The following is a 22,139-nucleotide window of genomic DNA, read 5'->3' on the forward strand; positions in this document are numbered from 1 at the left end:
CAAATGTTAATTTTTTGCCAATGTGAAATGACTACGGTGTTCTTGTCTGTATACACGTAGTTAATGAATACTCAAGACTGGATCCCTAACATACCCATGAACTGTAAAGCTCCAATAGGCTCTTCACAGATTTTGGGGGAACAAGGCATTTGTATTATTTATACATACACAAAATTATACATGCACGGAAGATAAGGAGTGACTCATGGGTGTCTATGTGCAATACAACTATTACTGGACTTTACCACTTCAAATAACAGATGGGGGCATAATATGTTTTAATGCTCTCCTTAAAAAAACAAAACCCCAAAATATCCTGTACCTAGAAAACTAACATGTCAGGAGAAACGTTCTAGCTGCTTCCCTGATATGCTAGCTTTGTATGTGCAGTGATACTTCTTTTTTTGCAATATATAGAAACTTTCTAATCTGCATTCCCATAAATCACCTTCCACCTTTTCCTGCTCAATGCAATAAACTTCTATGGGGCATTTCCAGCTTCAGTAACTATCACCAGGGCCCCAAACTTGGAAGATCTACACCAGGGGTAGTCAACCTTTTTATACCTACCGCCCACTAATGCATCTTTCTTGATGGTAAAATTTCCTTACCGCCCACCAGTGCTCGATGGAAGGAGGATTCCGCTTGTGCCGTAGAACCCCGTACTGCCCACCAAGAATCCTGAAACGCCCACTAGTGGGCAGTAGGGACCAGGTTGACAACCCCTGATCTACACTGCAGCTCTGGATTTGGGTATGGATGTCACAACCACAGCCTAATCCTGTTAATACTTCTTTTCCCTTAGAAGATTCTTACATGGTACTTTTCTCTCTGAGGAAGAAAAGCCAGGTAGAATAGAGAAGAGGGGAAATCATCTTACTTTGGAGTGAAAAACCTTTCTGATCACTGCAAAACAGAGAATCATAAGCACAGTCTGGAATTTAGCCTCCTCCCGGCAGAAAGCCTCAAGGGTTTTAAATCCCACCATGAAGTTTTTCATGCACATTCCTCCATAGGTGCTCTTCAACAGAGCTAAAATGCCACAGGGACAGTATATGCACCTGGATCACTCAGAATTAAACATGAGAAGACTGGGATGGGAAGAAGCTTGGAAAACAGGAGAGGTGCCAAGCACAGTGGAGAAGACATAGTAATTAAGAGCTTTTATAGTTTGTTGCTTAGACTACTTTAGTTCATTTTAGTGGTCTCCTGCACTCCAAACAACTACAAATCATTATTCATATTTCCCAAAGAAACATTGGGTGGCACCCAATTTTGAACAAGGGGGCTTCCCCCTCTTCCCTTCCCCCTGCTGCCACAGTGCCCCCCTCCCTCAAAATATGCTCCAGAGGGTCCCCAAACTATCCAGAATAATTTATGGGGGCTGCATGGGAGAAGTAAAGCTTAGAGACTCCATTCTGCTGGAGAGCAGACACTGCTGGATTTCACAAATGGTTGAGGACCACATTGTATAGGGAAGGAAATTTAAACATCCATGCAGCCACACTTGTCTGGATATCTCTTTTATTTCCAGTTATCTATCTTGCTGCTACATCTAAAGCATTTTGAATACACATATTGATAATTCATTTTCTCTTAGGCCTACCCAGCTCACTTCTATGCATGGTAAAATTGCGAGTGGGCTTTTATCTCACACGCTTCCGCCCTGCTCCCCAAAGATGGAATTTATGCTTTATCGTGGATATTGAACCTGTAGTAGAAAGAAATTTCAGAGTCCAAGGTACAGTTACTCTTGCTTCCAGATAAATGAAGGCTCTCCTGGTTTGAGGTTCACTTCTGAGAGGAGGAGAGGAGAAGTGTTCAGACCTGAAGCCCACTCCTGATCTCACCACACAGAGAGTTGAGGTAGGCAAGTAACAGCTAAACAGCCCCATAGTCTTCAGCAGGATTTTTGTGGCCCGGTCTCAAGAGAAGTGGTTCATCTCTTTAACAGCCCTGTGGCTACAGGTGAAAAGTCAAACTGTGGCCTTTCCCAACCCACTTTCCCCTTGATCCTGCAGCTGACCCACTCCTCCAAGAAACCCTCTGCTGCAAGGAACACTACTCTCATGGTGCCCCACAGCAGGTGAGAGGGATGGGTGGCCTACAAGACCAGGTACAGAACTGTAGCCTCTTCCATAGAGACAGGATGTTTGGGTCGGAACCTACAATGCAATTCTATACATGTCAACTCAAAGTAAGTCCTATTGTGTTCAATGGAGCCTACTATCCAAGTTGGTGGGTAAAGGATTGCAACTGGCCACCAAAATTTCTGAGAAATTCTCATGTTCTGATTTTAGACTATTCAAATACATTGTAAATACATTTTTTTTTTGTTCTGTATGCTTCTAAATAATCGGAAGGTACATTTCAGGCAGCAGTCATAAATAAACCCAAGTACTTAACTCCAAAGTGTACATTCTTTGTGTCTAATTATATAGGTAAAAGGAAAATTAGGGAGTCAGAGTTGTCCCCCGTCCCCCAATTATCTTGATCCTTTTAAGAAGTCCCTGAAATAGATGGCTCCCCACCAGCAGGCCTTCCTCTGGTTAGGTTGCCAATAGTTCTTAAGGAAAGTGGAAGACTGGAATTGCAATAAATAGAATAGTCAAGGCTAATTGCACCAATTAAGGAATGCATTACTTGAAGCAGAAAATACCAGGTACCTTTTTAATGCAAGGCATTGTTTTTCACACCACAGAGGCCTACACTACTGGATTTAAGCTTATCCTATTAATTTGAAAAACTTTGCTGGAAAAGCACACCAGTGTCTTTTTCAGATGCTGAAAACGTTTCAGCTCTCTCTCTGGCACTGACAATTGCAAACCATTCTGGTAGCTTAACTATTTTATCTGAACGCAGGAAAGGAGGAGATAAGCCTTACCAGGATGAGATACAAGGGGAACAGAAATAAGAGCTTGGTGTGATTGTTATTATATTTTCTGGGTAAGTCATCCGGTTTGCTAACACTCAGCTCCCCCCACACCCTTGCCGATGTGGACTTTTAGTTTGCAGAGTACGTTGCAACGTTATGCAAAACAGAGTCTCTTTATCGCCAGTTCAGATACACTTTTGCAGACAGAAACATTTGTGGGGAGAGGAAGAGAGAAGATCCGCTGCTAAAATATGCTTGTTCATATTTTCTCTGAATCAGAGAAGGCGCAAATGCAGCACACAATTTTTTTGGGGGGAGGGGTAGCACTGAATTAAAGCTATCTTCATAGACACCCCCTCGCATTTTAAACCAAATACAATCTCCCTCTCTCTCATATCTGCCCAGGTCAGATCACACCATTACAAGCAGGTTTGCTTCCTTATCCAAGCAAATCTCGAGAGGTATTTTGAGTTGTTAGCACTTACTCTGGAGATGGTCAGAGGCATATTGAAGTCCTTGCCCCCTTGCAGTCGGAACCCCCATGGTCCGGGTCCGTTGAGAGTCACGCTGTAAGACATATTATCTCTCTTTTACGCCAGGAACCCCAGAAGCTCTGTGAAACAGAGGGAGGGGGGGACAGGTGGGTATTTTGGTTTTTAAAAAAGGAGATATTCTTTTCTCTCGCTCTCTTTCAATTTAAAGAAGAAAAATAAAGATCTTTTTTGTCTCTTGCCTGGTCAGTCCTGCCGAAGTGTCACCTAAGAATAGATAGGAGTTATAATGCGGATACTGATATCCCTGATGAGGGAGCCCATAAAAGGCTTGTAACCAAACACCGGCTATGCAAAACCTCTGTGACTCAGAGGTCTAATATAGTCCCCCCAGGAGGTTAGCAGACCTTTCTAGACTCCTCAGGTCCCCTCGTCAGACTCAAAGCCACTTTTCTAAGATAATGAAGAGGATGTCGTTTTTAAGCATGTCAGCCGCTTAAAAAACTACCACATTAAAAGGAACCTCTGGCCGATATACTCCCTTGTCAATAGCATCGTTCTCAAGGCTTTCCTAGTGTACAGTCCCTGACCTATGTCAAATGTGTTTCTGTGACTCTGTGTGTGAAAGAGAGAGCATTTAATGCACCATTGTGTGGTTCTGTTTTCATACGACTAGGGTTTCTGGAAAGTGAGGAGAAGCAATAAAGGGGAAGGAAGAGGGACTACACCCCTGTTTTAAAACATGTCGCGTTTGAAATGTTAAGGCTGCACAACCTTAGGAGTTTGCCCCCTGGCTTGGGAAGCCAGGCCTCAGGATATTTTGCTGCCTGGGGTGAGCAGCCAGTGGTGTCCCCTGCCCCAAACCAAGGGGTATATAGCCCCTAAGGCATTCAAGGCATTTTGTCAACTGAGGCAGAAAAATACACCAAGCCCCTATCCCTGGTAAAACAAACAAACAACCCACCATCAGCAACAAATTGAATAACTATTTCCTTCCCTCTTGTGACAGCCTCAGTCAGCTGCCTGAGGCAACTTCCTCCCTCTGTGGCTTGACCCTCCTTGAAGGCCTCATTCTCTTCAGTGTTCACGCAGAGGCTTCTTAGATGCTGGAGAAAATGGAGCCAGCCTCCATCATGTTGCACACTGTGTGTGCATCGGGGGCCTCTTGTGTTTAGCACCCTGGCCCTAGGCTCCATATTTATTGTGTTTATATCCCACGTTTTCTCTAAGGAGCTCCAGGTGGCATACGTGGTTCACCCCTTCTCATTTAATCCCCACAGCAACCCTGTAGGATAGATTGAGGCTGAGCATCAATGGCCGGCCCCAAGGTCACTCAGTGGCCATCATGGCTGAGTGGAGATTTGAACCCTGGTCTCAAAGGCCCAAGTCCAACACTCTAACCACTACACCACACTTGCCTTCATCTGCACCATATATTTAAAGCACATAACTTTCCCCCAAAGAATCCTGGGAGCCATCGTTTACGCCTCACAGGGCTAAAATTCCCAGCACCCTTAAAGTTTCTTCAAACGTGCTTTAAATTTATAGTGTAGTTGTGACCTTTTTTATATACAGAAGGTTTTCTTTCTCCTGTAACACACCGGAATGAATGCATCTTGGGACAGAACAGTCCTAAAAAACCTGCCCACTACCAAACCAAATGCAACCCAGCAGCCAGGTTCCAGAGGTGCAGGGACTGGTGTAGCGCATGATGGCATGCACAAAACATCCCAGTGTCACGTCAGGACCTCAGGGGAGCCAGGAATGTGGCTCCAATGGCCTGAAGCTCCTGCTGCTGCTGTTGCTGCTGCCGCTACCTGCCGGGGGCTGCTTCCTCCCTCCTTCCCCTCCATGGCAGGAGGAGGAGTTGGCTATTGAAGCTGCTCCATGCTCGGCCCTGATTTTTTGGAACATTGGGGGGCCAAAAGGGATGGGCCCCCAGGAGTTGGCGCCCCTGCCAGGTACAATGGCCTACCAAGGCTTTGATAAACCTCCTGGTTTTACTGCAAAAACGAGGGTTGTCTAGCAAGCACCTGTCAGACAGGAATGTCCAACAGCTCTCTGTGTGTGCACCCCAAATAACAAGATAAATTGGGGTGGTGTGCAGCAGATTTCCATGTCCCTAAGTTTAATCACACCATATCGAGGCAGATCAGGGAGTCCCCAACCTTCTGAGTAGCTCCTTTGCTGGTTCCCCCTCCCCCCCCAAATACACTACCTTCCCCGGGCTTTTTCCTTTTTGAGTGGGGAAACACCCAATTCTTGGAGGAGAGTGGGTGGAGAGGGAAGGGGTGGAAAGTGGGGGGAGACTTTTTTCATTCTGATGGGCAAGTCTAGATTTTAATCACAGTGAATTATTTCCCCAAGGCACTCGATCACAGTGATGTGGGAGGAGGATGTTGAAGCAAATAAAGTGTTGTTTTCAAATGGGTTGTCATTGGCCTTCGATTTTTGGCTGTGAGAGCAGAGCTTAAGTGGTGGCGTTAGACTTCTTTCCCAATCATTCTTTTCCCTAACAATTTTTTTTAAAAAAATCAGCAATCTTTTTCTTCTAGTTAGAACTTTATAGCCTCACCATCTAAATCAGCCAACTCACCTCTGGCTGCCTAAATTCAGCTAAGATGGCCAAGGATCAGGTCATGACCTCACATCTCCTAAAAGCTCTATTCACGTCATTTGGCTGCATACTAAATAATTAACCTTATCTGCCTACTTTCTCCTTTCTCCTTTTTTTCTCCTTGCTAAGGAACCTGGGTGTTTCACCTAAGGATGGGGGCATACTTGAGTAACAGCAGTACTTTTGTATTTTCCGTGTTTCACCTTCCCAGCAAGTCTTGGTGCAATCGGATACCTCATTTGCATGTCTGCTGCCTCCTCCATCTTAAGACTCTTCCATAATAATAATAATATTAATAATAATAATAATCATCATCATCATCATCATCATCCAGCCTTAGGAAGAGTTCTGTAGAACTTAGAAAGCTTACACACAACTTGGTGAAATTTGGGTTGGGCTAATAGAGGTACTGCCTAAAATAGATTTTGGTATTTTTCTTATGGGACAAACAACACAGCTATCATCCCTCTTAAAAAAATAAAAAATAAAAAAAAATCTGCAGAGTGTTTTTGCAAACCTGTCACACAAGACTACCAAACAGTTCTCTGTAACTCCCTACAGTCTTGATGTAACAGGGCCTCATTACACAGAACAATTCCCAATAGACCACTCTGAGCAGCTGCAAAAAAAGTTAAGACTTCTTTCCTACCATCCCCTGCTCTTTAGATCCTTGTCTATCCTGGCTTATTAGAGCTAGATGGGGTGGCTTGGCTGATTGCTAGTAAAAAACAAGAAGACTTGGCATCATAGGGTGTTACCCTTTGCCCTTAAAGAGGCAGTTGTGTATCCACTTCTTTAGAAGCCTACTCTAGACCCAATGGTGCATAATAGGTAAAAGGTTAAGGACCCCTGGACAGTTAAATCCAGTCAAAGGCAACTATGGGGTTGCGGCGCTCATCTCGCTTTCTGGCCGAGGGAGGTGGCATTTGTTCACAGACAGTTTTCTGGGTCATGTGGCCAGCATGACTAAACCGCTTCTGGCACAACGGAACACCGTGACGGAAACCAGAGCGCACGGAAACACCATTTACCTTCCCGCCTCAGCAGTACCTATTTATCTACTTGCACTGGCGTGCCTTTGAACTGCTAGGTTGGCAGGAGCTGGGACAGGGCAACGGGAGCTCACTCCGTTGCGGGGATTTGAACCACCGCCCTTCCGATCGGCAAGCCCAAGAGGCTCAGTGGTGCATAATAACTATAAACCAATTGCCAAGCCAATTGCCAACACTCCTTTCCTGACAAAGCTGGTGGAGAGATGATGGTTGTGGAGCAACCGTAGGTATTCCTGGATGAGACTGTTTGATTGGATCCACTACAATCTGGGTTTATAGCTGGTTTTGGAACTGAATCCACCTTGCTCTCCCTGAGAGTTGATCTTTATTTGCTCCGACCATAACGCTGTAAAGATGGAAATGAACATAACAACAGCTGGTTCCTTTAGATGGAGGATGAATGACTCCCTATTTAGAGATGAAGAGGTGTACAGAAAGGCCCAGAAAACAATGAAGGACTATTTTGAGATAAATCTGAAAACAGAGGTGGAGAAAAGAATAATTTGGGACGCAAGCAAAGCCGTTATGAGAGGATTTTTGATACAACAGAACACTTTAAAAAAGAAGAGACAGAATGAAAAGAAAGATAAGATTTTGGAAAAAATAAAAGAAGGTGAAAAGAAATTGAGATCAAAGCCAAAGTCTCATGAAATTCTAAGAGAAATAAAGTTTTACCAGAGACAGTATATGGAACTGATGAACCAGGAGATAGAATGGAAAATAAGGCAAATGAGACAAAAGACATTTGAATCGGCAGATAAATGTGGGAAGCTTCTGGCATGGCAATTGAAGAAAAGACAAAAGCTGAATATGGTTACAACCTTAGAGGTTGAAGGAAAGAACATTTTTAGACCAAATGAGATTAGAAACTGTTTCCAGAGTTATTTCAGAAAACTTTATGCACATGGGCCGGTGGATGAAAAAGAGATAGAAGAATTTCTTGGAAAATATGGACTACAAAAAATATCTGATCAAAGTAAAGTGATCTTAAACCAGAAAATAACTGAGCAAGAAATAGAGGGAGCCATTCAAAATATGAAAATGGGAAAATCTCCAGGACCAGATGGTTTGACTTCCAGATATTACAAAGCTTTGAAGGACTGGTTGATTCAACCGCTTAAGGAAGTCTGCAACGAAATATTAGAGGGGAAGAAGGCACCTGAATCGTGGAAAGAAGCATATATTACACTTATACCAAAATCTGAGACTGAAAAGAACCAGATTAAGAACTACCGCCCTATATCATTGCTTAATGTGGATTACAAAATTTTTGCAGACATTTTGGCAAAAAGATTGAAGAGGGTTTTGGTGGGTGAGATTCATAAAGACCAGGCCGGCTTTCTCCCGGGAAGACACTTATCTGATAATGTGAGAAATATAATAGACATTATGGAGTTGCTCGAAAACAATATTAATACGAAGGCAGTATTAATATTTGTGGACGCTGAGAAAGCCTTTGACAATATCTCTTGGAGTTTTATGAAAAAGAATCTCAAAGGAATGGGGGTAGGCCAGGGTTTTGAGAATGGTATAGGTGCAATTTATTCTGAACAAAAAGCAAAACTAATTGTAAATAATGTGGTTACTGAGGAAATTGCTATTGAAAAAGGGACACGACAGGGGTGCCCAATATCCCCATTACTTTTCATATCTGTTCTGGAGGTGTTATTAAATATGATTAGAGGGGATCAGCTGGTTAAAGGGATTCAGGTCGGAGCCAAACAATATAAGTTGAGAGTGTTCGCAGATGATTTAGTTCTAACTTTGCAAGAGCCAGACACTAGTACTAAAAGAGTTTTGGAGATAATACAAGCTTTTGGTCGAGTGGCAGGTTTTAAGCTTAACAAACAAAAAACAAAGGTACTGGGGAAAAAACTAACAGTGGAGGAAAGAGAGAAGTTTCAGAGTGAAACTGGATTAATGGTAGCAAACAAAGTGAAATATCTGGGGGTTAACTTAACAACTAAGAATGTGAATTTATTTAAAGATAATTATGAGAAATGTTGGACAGAAATTAAGAAAGATTTAGAAATATGGTCGAATTTGAGATTTTCCTTGTTAGGCCGAATTGCTGTTATTAAGATGAATGTTTTGCCAAGAATGTTGTTTTTGTTTCAAACATTGCAGATTGTGGACAGAATGGACTGTTTCAAGAAGTGGCAGAAAGATATATCAAGATTTGTCTGGCAGGGCAAAAAGCCCAGAATAAAATTTAAGATATTAACTGATGCAAAAGAAAGAGGGGGGTTTGCCCTGCCGGACTTAAAACTGTACTATGAAGCAGCAGCTTTTTGCTGGCTGAAAGACTGGCTACTTCTTGAGAACACAGACATTTTGGACTTAGAAGGGTTCAATAATAGGTTTGGTTGGCATGCATATATATGGTATGACAAGGTAAAAATTCATAAAAGTTTCAAAAACCATATTGTTAGGAAAGCATTATACAATGTTTGGATTCGTTATAAAGATCTGTTGGAAAATAAAACCCCTAGGTGGTTGTCACCAATGGAGGCTAAGGAAGTTAAAAAACTTAATATGGAATCTAAATGGCCAAAATATTGGGAAATTGTAGAACAAGAAGGTGGAAATGTGAAACTACAGAGTTATGAGAAACTGAAGTCTAAAGTAAGAGATTGGCTTCATTATTATCAGATAAATGAAGTTTTTAAACAGGACAGGAAAATCGGTTTCCAGGTGGAAAAGTCAAAGTTAGAAACAGAACTGTTAGAACCCAATACTAAAAATTTGTCAAGAATGTACAATCTGCTGCTGAAATGGAATACACAGGATGAAACGGTTAAATCAGCTATGATTAAATGGGCACAGGACATTGGTCATGACATTATGTTTGCTGACTGGGAACAGTTATGGACCACCGGTATAAAGTTTACGGCATGTAATGCCTTAAGAGAGAATATTATGAAAATGATTTATAGGTGGTACATGACCCCAGTCAAGCTTGCAAAAATTTATCATTTGCCCAATAACAAATGCTGGAAATGTAATGAAACTGAAGGTACTTTCTATCACCTTTGGTGGACGTGCCCAAGGATTAAGGCCTTCTGGGAAATGATTTATAATGAAATTAAGAAGGTGCTTAAGTGTACCTTTCATAAGAAACCAGAGGCTTTTCTCCTGGGCATGGTAGGCCAATTGGTGTCAAAGAAAGATAGGACGTTTTTTATGTATGCTACAACAGCAGCAAGAGTTTTACTAGCAAAGTATTGGAAGATACAAGAACTACCCACGCTGGAAGAGTGGCAGACGAAGGTGATTGACTATATGGGACTGGCAGAGATGACGAGCAGAATCCGTGACCAAGGGAAAGAGACGGTGGAAGAAGACTGGAAGAAATTTAAATTTTATCTTAAAAATTGTTGTAAAATTAGTGAGTGTTAAAATGTCGTGGGTAAAGTATAGCAGATTTGCAGAGATAAATGATTGGACAAGAGGAAAGAAAAGGGTTATAGAAAGGAATTTATAAGTAATTCAGATCAGGGGTTGCTGAAAAAGTTTAAAACAGGGATGCAGAAAAGGGAGGCATGGGGAAGTCGTTGAAATTGGGTACATGAAAAAATTTATGAAATTATACATGTCTATATGTTTGTTTGTTTGTATTTGTTGTTTGTAATGTCTTTTAATATATGTTGAAAAGCCAATAAAAATTTTATTAAAAAAAAAAGAGAGAGTTGATCTTTATTGTGAGAGAGATGACCTAGTTACTTATCCTTGATCTCTCCGCAACTTTCAATACCATTGATCCCATGATAGGCATCCTCCTAGGTCAAGTCTGTGGGATGGGTATTGGAAGCACTGTCTTGTGGTCATTCCATTCATATCTTCAGGCTGTGTGCAGAGAGTATCACTGGAGAGTACTCATTGCAAGTTTTAGATCAAGGTTTCATCAGTATACTGATGATACACATCTCTATTAACATATGAACCAGGAGAGGTTGTGAAAGCTTTGGATTATTGGCTGAATGCAGTGGTGGATGGGGACTCAGCTACATTAGTAAAAAAGCAATGATTCAACTGCACTATAAACATGCAACACCAGATGGCGCTAGAGAGCAGAAAATTTTTAAACACAGTTTTCCATAGGGGATTTCTTCCTTTTGTTATAACGATATAATTTCTGACTTATTTATAGTGGTTTTTCCCCTGTGTGTAGACCACCCTGTGTTTGAATCCTGGGAAGATAGAGGCTCTATGGGTGGGTAGTTCTCATGTCCGAGATATATGCAGGTTACTTGTTCAGCATGGGGTCGCACTCCCTCTGAAGGAGCAAGTGTGTCGCTATAGACCCAAGTGTCCTTTGTTATTTTGAGTACCTTTTGCCAGCTCCGTCTGGCTCACCAACTATGGCTGTTCCTGGAGCTAACAATAGCATGACCACTGCAGTCCATTAACTGGTAACCTTGAGACTAGATTACTGCAACGCTCTCTATGTGGGGCTGCAGTTTAGGTCCAGGTTATGTTAGTGACTGCCTGAACACTTGTATCCCAGCTGGATTACTGAGATCTGCAGGTGTGTAGCTGGTTATCCCCTGAGTTGGTGAAGCTCATCTGGTAATAAGAAACAGAACATTTAGTTTTATTGGCCCAGTCCTATGGAATGCTCTGCCAACAGGGATTCAGCAGGCACTTTTTGCTTTAAGCTTTAAAACTTTTCTATTCTGCCAAGTGTATACAGGCAGCGACCATTTTAGGCACATCCAATTGACACGCAATCACTGATGCACGGGTCCTTTTGGACCCGGAAGAGGGCGGAATGGGGACAGGGCATAATGGAGCAGGAGCCGCTTATGCATGCTCTGCCGATCTGCGCAGGAACTTGGGAACAGAACCCTCGTGCAAAATGGTCGCCGCCTGTACTGGCAATTAAGAAAATATCCTGCTATAATAGTTGATCTCTAATTTCAAATTTTATATTGTTTTTTGCTGCATGGTTTTATGTATTATTGCTGTGAACCACTCTAATTTCCTTATGACTAGCCATATCAAAATATTTTAAATAATTCAAAACAGTGCCATTGAGCAAGTCCTAAAATGGATTCTGAACCATAGTTGATGAAATGCATCTCATGTGGTCCACCATTGTTTTAACTGTTGTCCTTTCAACACCATCGGATTCCCAATGAACTCAACAGCTAATTATTTACTAGACGTAATTCATTATTGAGCAACAATTTCTTCTTCTTCTTCATGTTGTCTTCTGTGCATTTTAGCTAAAATAATTTTAGCTATAATCTTTGCAGGTGAAGGAGGAATCTGTCAGGGATTGTTTTAGTTTTGCTTTGCTTATGGTGCTCTGTGAAGAGCTAGGCATGCTCTCGATGCTATATAAGGGAACAGGAATACTGCAGATGTTTGGACTGAGAGTCTTGCCCAAGACCACTGTTGGGTGAGTTTGCATCAGAGATGCAAGTACAGTAGCCTTCTAAAAGTATGTAGGTACCTGGAAGCTCACACTGTCCCACAAGGTGGAGTTCTAGTTCTTCGACGATGACCCTATCTCCACAGACTTCAGTTTCACATTTCCCTTAAACAAAGGAACAGTCGCTCTCCCTTCAAATAGCAAGGACACCGAGCCAGAAAAAGAAGGTCAAAGGCTTTGGAAGCAGTATTTGTTGAAATCATTTCAGGGAACAGGATGAGATTCTCTCTCAAAGATAGATACCAAAATGACCAAAGTTCACAAAGCCTCAGTGAATTCTGCCCTTTAGTTGATTGCTAAAAACAGTCCTATGAAGGGAGGTGTTGCTAGAATGCGAACAGCAGCACCGTCCCAATTATATGCCTGGCATGCGAGGGAAGGAACGAACACCTCAAGGTAGTGGCTCAGAATAGGAACACCATCATGCTTCGACAACTAATGTCAAATCCGTTGCCATGCTGGAAACAATTCATAATGAAACAGGATGGGGAGTTGTCGTACCTCTGCTCACGTTAGTCATCGCTCTCCTGGACGTTTTACAGCTGAATTATAAAACATAGTACTAGTATGAATAGATTATTAGCAGAAATGGTGGTGGCAGGGTAAGAGAGATTATTATTGTTGTTGTTATTAATAATAATAATAATAATTTAATCTTTATACCTGCTGGTCTCAGGGCGGTTACAACACAAAATCACAATATAAAAACACAAAAGACATAATAAAAACAAAAACAACCCAATAACACCTCCCCAACCCACATTTTTAAAGGGCATTGAATGTCAATTCACCAAAGGCCTGGTTAAAGAGGAACGTTTTTGCCTGGCGCCTAAAGGTGTATAATGAAGGTGCCAGGCGAACTTCGCTGGGGAGAGCATTCCACAGACAGGGAGCCATTGCAGAGAAGGCCCGTTCTCGTGATGCCACCCTCTGGACCTCTCGTGGAGAAGGCACACAAAGAAGGGCCTCAGAAGATGAACTCAGGGTCTGGGTAGGTTCATATGAACAGAGGCGGTCCTTGAGGTGTTGCAGTCCTGAGCCGTTGATAACTTCATTACAAAGTTTGGAGGAGATAAACTGCAGGATTTGATTTCGGGAGCAAAATTTAGCTTCCTAACAATTTCAGCTTTCGCTTTCTTTTTTTTGAAAGCTCACAGAGACTGAAGGCCACCTTAGGCCAGCTGATTTTGGATGTCATGCAAAGGCAAAAACTTGTTAAGACACCGAGTTCATTATTGTTGTATTTTTACTGCTGGGGAGGGAGAGAGGCACTTGTGAGGTGTTCTACCTCAGGTGTCACAATAGCTTTACCAGCCTGGGATACTTAACTGTGTGTGTCTCTGTGGTGCATGTCATTTGCTGTTCCACACCAGGCAGCAAAATGTCCCCGGCTGGTCCTGCTCTTCCAGTTGTAGGACTTCCAGAAACCAGAAGTGTTTCTGATTGAGATTCACAGTGACAAGGTGTCAAGTGCCCTACTTAGCTCTTTGTTCTGCAGCAAGAATGGTGTGGCAGGGAGCAAATGCCACAGCCACCCCTCACATCACTTTCTGTAGCTGCTAACAGCTTTGGGCTTGATACGCCTTGACTGGCTGCCTTATGAAAAGCCAGCTACAGGTTACAAAGACCACACATCCCAGGTTTCCTAGCAGGAGAGGAACTATCTCTTTCATCATGGCAACGCCTCCTGTCACCTTGCTTTCCCTCTTGGTCAGTGTTACCTTTGGCTCTGCTGCCCACACAACAGGGGGCACTGTTGTCCCAGCAGATGTCATCGTGCATCACATGTCCTGGTAATTTGTGAGGGTGTCCCATCATCAGCCTGGATCACAGTGCCGTCATTAAACAACACACAGTCTCCATTTTAAGGTGTGTCCCCTACTGCCAGCGCTGCTGGCTATTAAGTTTTTGTTTTCAAGCATGTGACGGGTTTCAGGGTTTGGTAGGCAATCTTTAAAATGTCACTATAATTTGAAGAGAGCACATCTGGGAAAGCATCTCTGAAACAACACCTCATATGTGTATTAAATGCACAGCTTCCCAGAGCAACTTGCTGAATGTAGATACCTTCTTGACCAACTCATAGAATCATAGAATCATAGAATCATAGAGTTGGAAGAGACCACAAGGGCCATCGAGTCCAAACCCTTGCCGAGCAGGAAACACCATCAGAGCACTCCTGACATATGGTTGTCAAGCCTTTGCTTAAAGGCCTCCAAAGAAGGAGACTCCACCACACTCCTTGGCAGCAAATTCCACTGTCGAACAGCTCTTACTGTCAGGAAGTTCTTCCTAATGTTTAGGTGGAATCTTCTTTCCTGCAGTTTGGATCCATTGCTCCGTGTCCGCTTCTCTGGAGCAGCAGAAAACAACCTTTCTCCCTCCTCTATGTGACATCCTTTTATATATTTGAACATGGCTATCATATCACCCCTTAACCTCCTCTTCTCCAGGCTAAACATGCCCAGCTCCCTTAGCCGTTCTTCATAAGGCATCGTTTCCAGGCCTTTGACCATTTTGGTTGCCCTCCTCTGGACACGTTCCAGTTTGTCCATTCCTCCATCAGCAGCCCCTATGCCATATCGCGAGGCTCCCACACCCAATCCCCTTCAGTGGCAGAATGTTTTTATAAAGAGGTGCACAGGACTGCAGAGGGATGGAGGAGATGGAAAATCTCCATCCCACAAATGTAAGCTTTATTCTGTTCATGGAAGGAAAGTTAGGATCCAAAGCATTACCTTTAAAACAAACAAACCATCACTGTACAGCTCCTAAGTTCATACAGCCTTCATCCACAGAAGCTACACCCTGACCTGCTCAAAATTTAATGCTCATTGGTAAACTCTGTACTTTTTTCTAGAAAAAGAGGTGCCAGAACTCGCCATGACCTCCCTTGTTCTCTTTTAATGGCAATGGCACGTACCTGAGAGGTGCCAGAACTGAGTTCTGGTGCATTCTGGCTGCATAAACTATGTTGGAAGTCGACCGATTTCATTACTTTTCTTCCTAATATTAGGTGCTTCATTATGAAAGATATGACAGATTTATGGGAACATAAGAGAAATGGAAAGTTGTACACACTGTCTGGTTACACAGATTTCTCTTTTCTTATGCATAGATATGTTTTTAAATGGAAACAAGAATTCTGTTTCGGGAGGTTTATTGCTTAGCTTCCTTCTGAAGCCATGATCTTTTATAGGGGCAATAACACTAGATCTGCCACAGATACTCCAGGTCACAAATATAAGCTATTTACTTCAAATGCAAAATAATCAAAAGGACCAGATGCAGTTAGGAGAACAAGGATACCCTAATCCTTTAATGCCGTTTGACAGATACAAATAGGACATCACTAGTGAGCTTTGTCATAAGATCAAAAGCTTTTGCCAGGTGTTTTAAAAAAGCAAGGCCTTTTCAGCCAAGAACCCATCCATAAAATTTTAAATGCAGCTTGACAATGGCGACGGCTTTGGGTCCTTAAATAATACTGACATTGTCCCATTAGATCACTGCCTGGCAGGAAGTCATAGCAGTGCGTCAGTTTGCACTGGATTTCAAATGGGAGCTAGCAGTGATACAAGAAATGATTCGGAGTCCAATCCCGCAGTTGTTAGAAGAAGGGGAACTGCAAGATGATGAAACTGAAATGATGAAATTTCCTTTGACCCGAGTGAAAGGTGGATGGGCATCGAGCTAAACAACTTGTACCAGCAGCTTCTGATCTCCTCCTGCTCTTTGGCAGCACGTAGACATGTTAGCACTTACAATGATACAAAGAGGAAGAAATGCAATCGCCCAGTCCAGGCATATAGCCAGTTTAGAGTGTGTGCACAGAGGGAGGGAGGAAAGGAAGGAAGGAGAGCTTTCTCCAAAGGTACATTGGGGCAGCAGCATTAGAAAAGGCAAAACGAGGGAAAGCAAAATAGGAGTCAAAGAAGCTTCATTTAAATTTCCCAAGTACCTTTTAACGTTTTAGAAAGTGAACCTGGAACCCTAAGAGCTAAGTGCCCAGTCATCTCAACACTTTTGGCCAAAGCATCGGAGAGTCACAGGTTATTTCTTCCCGGCAGACCGGGCTACTGTGCAATTAAGGGTGAAACGAGGCAAGGAGAGATGACCTTTGCTCCCCATTAGATGCCCTAGATGCTTCAGGCCTGACTACACTGCAGGGGCAGTAAACGTGTCACCTGCAGGGTCACGTAAGGTTCTTTAAAAAATAGTAAAGGAGAGTGGGCGGGGGTCAACTTTGAATGCTGGGAGGCGAATGGTAATAGCTCAGAGGGAGAGCATCGGCTTTGCAAGCAATCCCTGGCTTCCCCAGGTAGGACTGGTGAGAGGGGGGCAGGAATCCACTGCCCCAAACCCTGGAGGCTGCTTCTGGTCATCATTGACAATCCTGAGCTAGATGGCGCAATGGTCCGACTCAGTATAAGGCAGATCCTATGAATTAGGGACTACAGCATGTAGGGAGGTGAGATGTAACCCTTGCCCCCCCAACCTTCAATCATGATCAGAACTTCTCCCCCCCCCCCCATACCCTCCTATTGGAGCAGAAAAGCCCAGAGCTGGGTGATGTAGTAATATATCGCCCAAAGCCCACATTTAAACCCCTCAAATCATGATGTGGGAAAAGCCGTGAAGCCAACCAACGCCTCTCCACAGTTCCAACCTTATTTCAGACATTGTGATATATCACAATGTTGAAAACTAGGTATCGCCCAGCCCTACTATTTGCCGCTACGTACATAGTTCTTAAGAGCAACAGACATACATGTTACAAAATCAAAACTGGTTCCTGTGCTGCAGGCTGGAGTTAGAGGCAGGTCCTGGGTGCAAAAAGATTGAAGATGTGTAGTCTAAGGGATGTGGCTGAAGAGTTGCCACCCACGAAGAGCAGCCCAAGTTAGACCAACACGCTGCTATTTACAAAAAGAGCAGAAATGCAAGTATCCCTGATGGAGATAAAGTTCAGGATTTTTGCTTTAAAAAGTCAAACACAATTATGTTCCCACGAGCCCTCTGGTCACTTATTTTTAGTAGTTCAACAATGGAGTGAAGCTATTTATTAGATTTTGTTTCAATGATGTTTTTTCCTTGAGCTGGTTTTTATGGATATTTATTTGGATTTTTAAATTTTTATTATAAGCAGCTGGAGGCTAAGTGCAGATGGGCATGTGGAGGTGGGGGAAAGGCCATCCTATGGGAGATGAACTACCAGACCCAAAGCCCTGCCAGACTCATAGACCCCTGAGTTGGAAGGCACCTCAAGGGTCATCTAGTCCAACCTCCTGCAATGTAGGTATCTTTTGCCCAACATGGGGCTCAAACCCACAACCCTGAGAATAAGAGTTTTATGCTTTTCCAGCTGAGCTATCCCAGCAGCCATTTTCTTCCCACTGAGAGGAAAAACAGTACATTGGTCTTAAGGTCCATGTCCATTTCTTCCCAATGCCATGGAAATAGGAGGGTTTTGGGTCCACCACCAACATGAACCCAGAATACCGTCTTTTTACCTTCTCCACCAGATCACCAACAGCAGAGGAGCAACAACAATGGACCTGACCACAGAGACAAGCACGAGGTGTCCGAAAGGGAACTTCCCACTATCAATGGAGACAGAGCTTTGCAACAAAAATTCCTCTGGCCCCTGGGACATCTTCCCAGACACGATAGAACTGAGGCCTACAATTTTATAATTCAGGTGTGGGGAACATCTGGACCTCTAGTTGTTGCTGAACTGCAACTCCCATCAGCCTCATCAAGCATGGGCAACAGCCTGAAATGATGGGAGCTGTAGTTCAACATCTGGACGGCCAAAAGTTGCCAACACAAGACAGAGATAAAGGTAAAAGAACCCCTGACCATTAGGTCCAGTCGTGGCCGACTCTGGGGTTGCGGCGCTCATCTCGCTTTATTGGCCGAGGGAGCCGGCGTACAGCTTCCGGGTCATGTGGCCAGCATGACTAAGCCGCTTCTGGTGAACCAGACCATTTACCTTCCCGCTGGAGTGGTACCTATTTATCTACTTGCACTTTGACGTGCTTTCGAACTGCTAGGTTGGCAGGAGCAGGGACCAAGCAACGGGAGCTCACCCCGTCACGGGGATTCAAACCGCCGACCTTCTGATCGGCAAGTCCTAGGCTCTGTGGTTTAACCCACAGCGCCACCCACGTCCCCACACAAGGCATATCCACACACACATATCTCTCTCTCTCTCACGCACGCGTGCGCACACACACACACCACTTATGTAACTGCTTAATTCTTCAAAGAATCCTGGTTCTAGTTTGGCAAGGCTGCTGGGAATTTTGTTAGAGATCATCCCCAGAGACTACAGTTCCCAGGGTTCTCTGGGGCTACAGAGGAACTTCCAAGCCAGTTTCGGTCTGTAATATAGGCACCCTCCCTTGATGGACACCCCCCACCAACACAAACACCACCCCCGCCCCACTTTTGCCTGTTGAATTTTGGATTTCAGAGCAAAGCTGACCATTTGAAAACAAAACGTTTTCCTCGGAATAAAATCCAACAGCAGCTGTTTAAGAGGTCAGCAGTTTTAGGCTGCTAAATTGAGACTCGTTAGCGCCGCAAAAAACTGGAAAGCATTTCTGCACGGTGCCAGCATGTAACTCAGCTACTAAAGAGGCAAGGTTGGGTTGGGCTGGTCGCTCCAATGTGCCGTAAGAGAAGCTTTTTTTGCTTTGTTACTAAGCCTGAGAAAAATAGGGTGAGAGTGACTTATTCATTGCTTGTACTGTATAGTTCAGGGGTCAGCAAACTTTTTCAGCAGGGGGCCGGTCCACTGTCCCTCAGACCTTGTGGGGTGCTGGACTATATTTTGGGGGTGGAAATGAATGAATTCCTATGCTCCACAAATAACCCAGAGATGCATTTTAAATAAAAGGACACATTCTACTCATGTAAAAACACGCTGATTCCCAGACCGTCCGCTGGCCAGATTTAGAAGGCAATTGGGCCTTAGTTTGCCTACCCATGGATTGCTAGAGGTTCCCTGCACCTGGACTATATACCTTTCAGAGGCACATGATGCCTTCAACCACGTGCTGATGACTAAATTTCCTCTGCGGGTGGGGGCAGAGGGGTTTAAGTGGGTGGGTCCAAAAGCCAACCCTTTTCTCTCTTGCCTTAGCCTTCCCCAGCCAGCTGGCTCCTGGGGGAAGGGACCTACTGCTCTTGCCAGAGGCCTGGCCTGAGGACTTGCAGAGGGCTTCTGAAATTATGCCAAGAAGCAATAATGTGGATTTAGGATTGCAGGTGGCCCACCCCAGGGACAACTGGGAGAGATTGTCTCAGGATCCGGAGTGCATTGTTATCAATATGCTGATGACCTGCAGCTCCTTTACCTTTAATACCAAGGAAGCTGTTGGCTTAATCACCACCATCATCACAATTTTATTATTTATGTGCAATTAGTTATATGGGCTGGGTAAGGGCTAATAAACTGAGACTTAACCAAAACAAGACAGGGGTGCTTTAGCTCAGGAAAGTGATGCGACTCCAGAACAGGGGTCCAAGCAGTTCTCGATGGGGTGGTATTCCCCCTGATGAATCAGGTCCACAGGTTGTCGGTTTTCCTGGATTCAGCCTCGTCCCTAGGTGCCCATGTGCCAATGGTCAAGAGCAGGCTTCCTCAACCTCGGCCCTCCAGATGTTTTGAGACTACAATTCCCATCATCCCTGACCACCAGTCCTGCTAGCTTGGGATCATGGGAGTTGTAGGCCAAAAACATCTGGAGGGCTGAGGTTGAGGAAGCCTGGTCAAGAGTGTCTCAGCACAGCTTTGACCGGTGTGCAGGCTGTTACTGTTGAGGTCAGATATGGTCATGGAAACAAACATGTTAGTTGCAGCTGGACTTGGTCGTTGCCATGGACCAACCTTTGAAGAGGCTTCAAAACCATCAGAATGCAGCAGCAAGGATGTTCATGGGCACTTGCCCATAGGATCACATTACATCTGACCTACAACAGCTGCATGGTTTGCCATTTGTTTCCAGGCAAAATTTGGAGTGGTGTTTCTTCATCTGTAAATCCCTAAAGGACTTGGGTCCAAGATTCCAGAGGGACCTCTTCCTCCCTATGATCTAGCAGGGAGGACCTTTTCAGACAAATCTGATGTTGTTCTTCTAGTCAAGTTTCCTCTTATTGCTGTTATATATTTAATTTGTGGCTCTTAAATTATGGTTTTAATTGCTATAATCTGCTTCGTGTAACAAAAGTGTATTAGAAAAGGTGGCTATAACTTTTTATGTAAGTAAATAAAATAGAATGGTACATTCAAGTATCCAGAAGAGATGTAACAAAGTGTGAAATGTTTAGTATTTATTCTCCTTTTGTGTGAAACTTCATGCAAACTTTTTTGTTTTGAATGAATATCTTATTACAGCAAGAGGACATTATTCTGAGAATCAAGAGTTGTCAGCTAGAGGTGAACTTTGAAGTTTAGAAGTAAATCTGTAGAACTACTGTCAATATCCTACTTCTTGGTTTGAGTATCAGTTCTGCGGAGATGTCTATTAAGCGTATTGTTTGAACTTTGAAATCTGAGTTGTGACATGGTGGGGGAGGGGCAAACATATCATCCGGCTGAACTGCAAAGAAACCAGTGCAGCACAACTAATTGTTTAAAAGTGTTTTAAAATGGCAATTCTGTGCACACTTACTTGGGAGTAAGCCTGACTGGCAGGCTGGATTTCTGAGTAAATATATGCAGGTTGTCTGTGTGTCATCTAATTGTCCAGTCACAAAGGCCATGCTGAGTCATCAATAGTTTCAGAGTGCTTTTCTGCAGAATATTGTAATCCTTATTTTAATCTGAACTGAACAAGGGCTTTCCACTTAAAAAATAAAGGAAAGGAAACTACAGTACATACATTAGTGGTTTGACAAGCCGCAAGAGACTGGCCTGAGCCTTTTTGCACCCATGTCTCTTAACCAGCAGCTTATGTGAGGGGGGGAGGAGACGGAAGGTGGGGGAGAGAATGATAAATATATATAATGTGGCTTTAGATATGGGAGCCATGCGGTGGAAGAAGCCGGTGGACTCTGGGCTGTATTAGCAGCTCTGGCTGGGTGGCGGGTCACCCTTGTGGTTTGCAAACCAGAAAGGTGGGGTAGCAGAGGAGGAAGAATAATAAAGAAAAGGCTGATCCGGTGTGATTAGTGAGCAAACGGCCTGCAGCAAATCCCATCTGGCACATCCGTTTGATTAATAGCCCAACAGGCGCAAGCAAGAAACGCAGACAACAGGACAGCAGCCTCAGTAAGGAAAGCGAGCGTGGAGTGGGGGGGGGGAAGAAATGAGGGGCAACTCTCAGAGAGGAGAGGAGCAATCCTAGAATTGTAGAGTTGGAAGGGATCCCCGGGGGTCATCTAGTCCAACCCCCGGCAAGGCTGGAATCTTTTTGCCCAGCTTGGGGCTCGAACCCACGACCCAGAGATTAACATGCAGTCAGTTGCAAGGAAGGACAGAAGAAGGTTAGTGCAGCTAGACAGGTGACAAGGAAGGAGCTGGAGACCAGCCGGTCGCCTCTACCTGGGAGCAGCTCTGCAGATCCGCGCGGGGCTTCGCGTGGTGCCTCCTCCGGATGCCTCCAGCTGCACATTTATTAGTTGATCTCTGCCATCCCCGGTGACGCTGCCCACTCCA

At 43.9% G+C, this 22,139-nt stretch overlaps 1 protein-coding gene across 14 annotated transcripts in view; it reads right to left on the reverse strand.

Annotated features, from left to right (window-relative positions):
- LDB3 (LIM domain binding 3) overlaps nucleotides 1-22,139 on the reverse strand; it is a 155,967-nt gene extending 133,828 nt beyond the window's left edge. For 4 of the 14 annotated variants that reach the window (XM_053388285.1, XM_053388280.1, XM_053388279.1 and 1 more), the window contains exon 1: nucleotides 3,361-3,643. In XM_053388285.1, coding sequence (XP_053244260.1) covers nucleotides 3,361-3,453 — 93 coding nt within the window. In that variant the 5' untranslated portion in view covers nucleotides 3,454-3,643. Of the gene's footprint in view, nucleotides 1-3,360; nucleotides 3,645-22,025 lie in introns of those variants that run through there. The other 10 variants (XM_053388283.1, XM_053388282.1, XM_053388281.1 and 7 more) reach the window with 6 other exon arrangements.

The sequence above is a fragment of the Podarcis raffonei genome, chromosome 5, assembly GCF_027172205.1.
Source record: "Podarcis raffonei isolate rPodRaf1 chromosome 5, rPodRaf1.pri, whole genome shotgun sequence".
NCBI classification, from domain to species: Eukaryota; Metazoa; Chordata; class Lepidosauria; order Squamata; family Lacertidae; genus Podarcis; species Podarcis raffonei.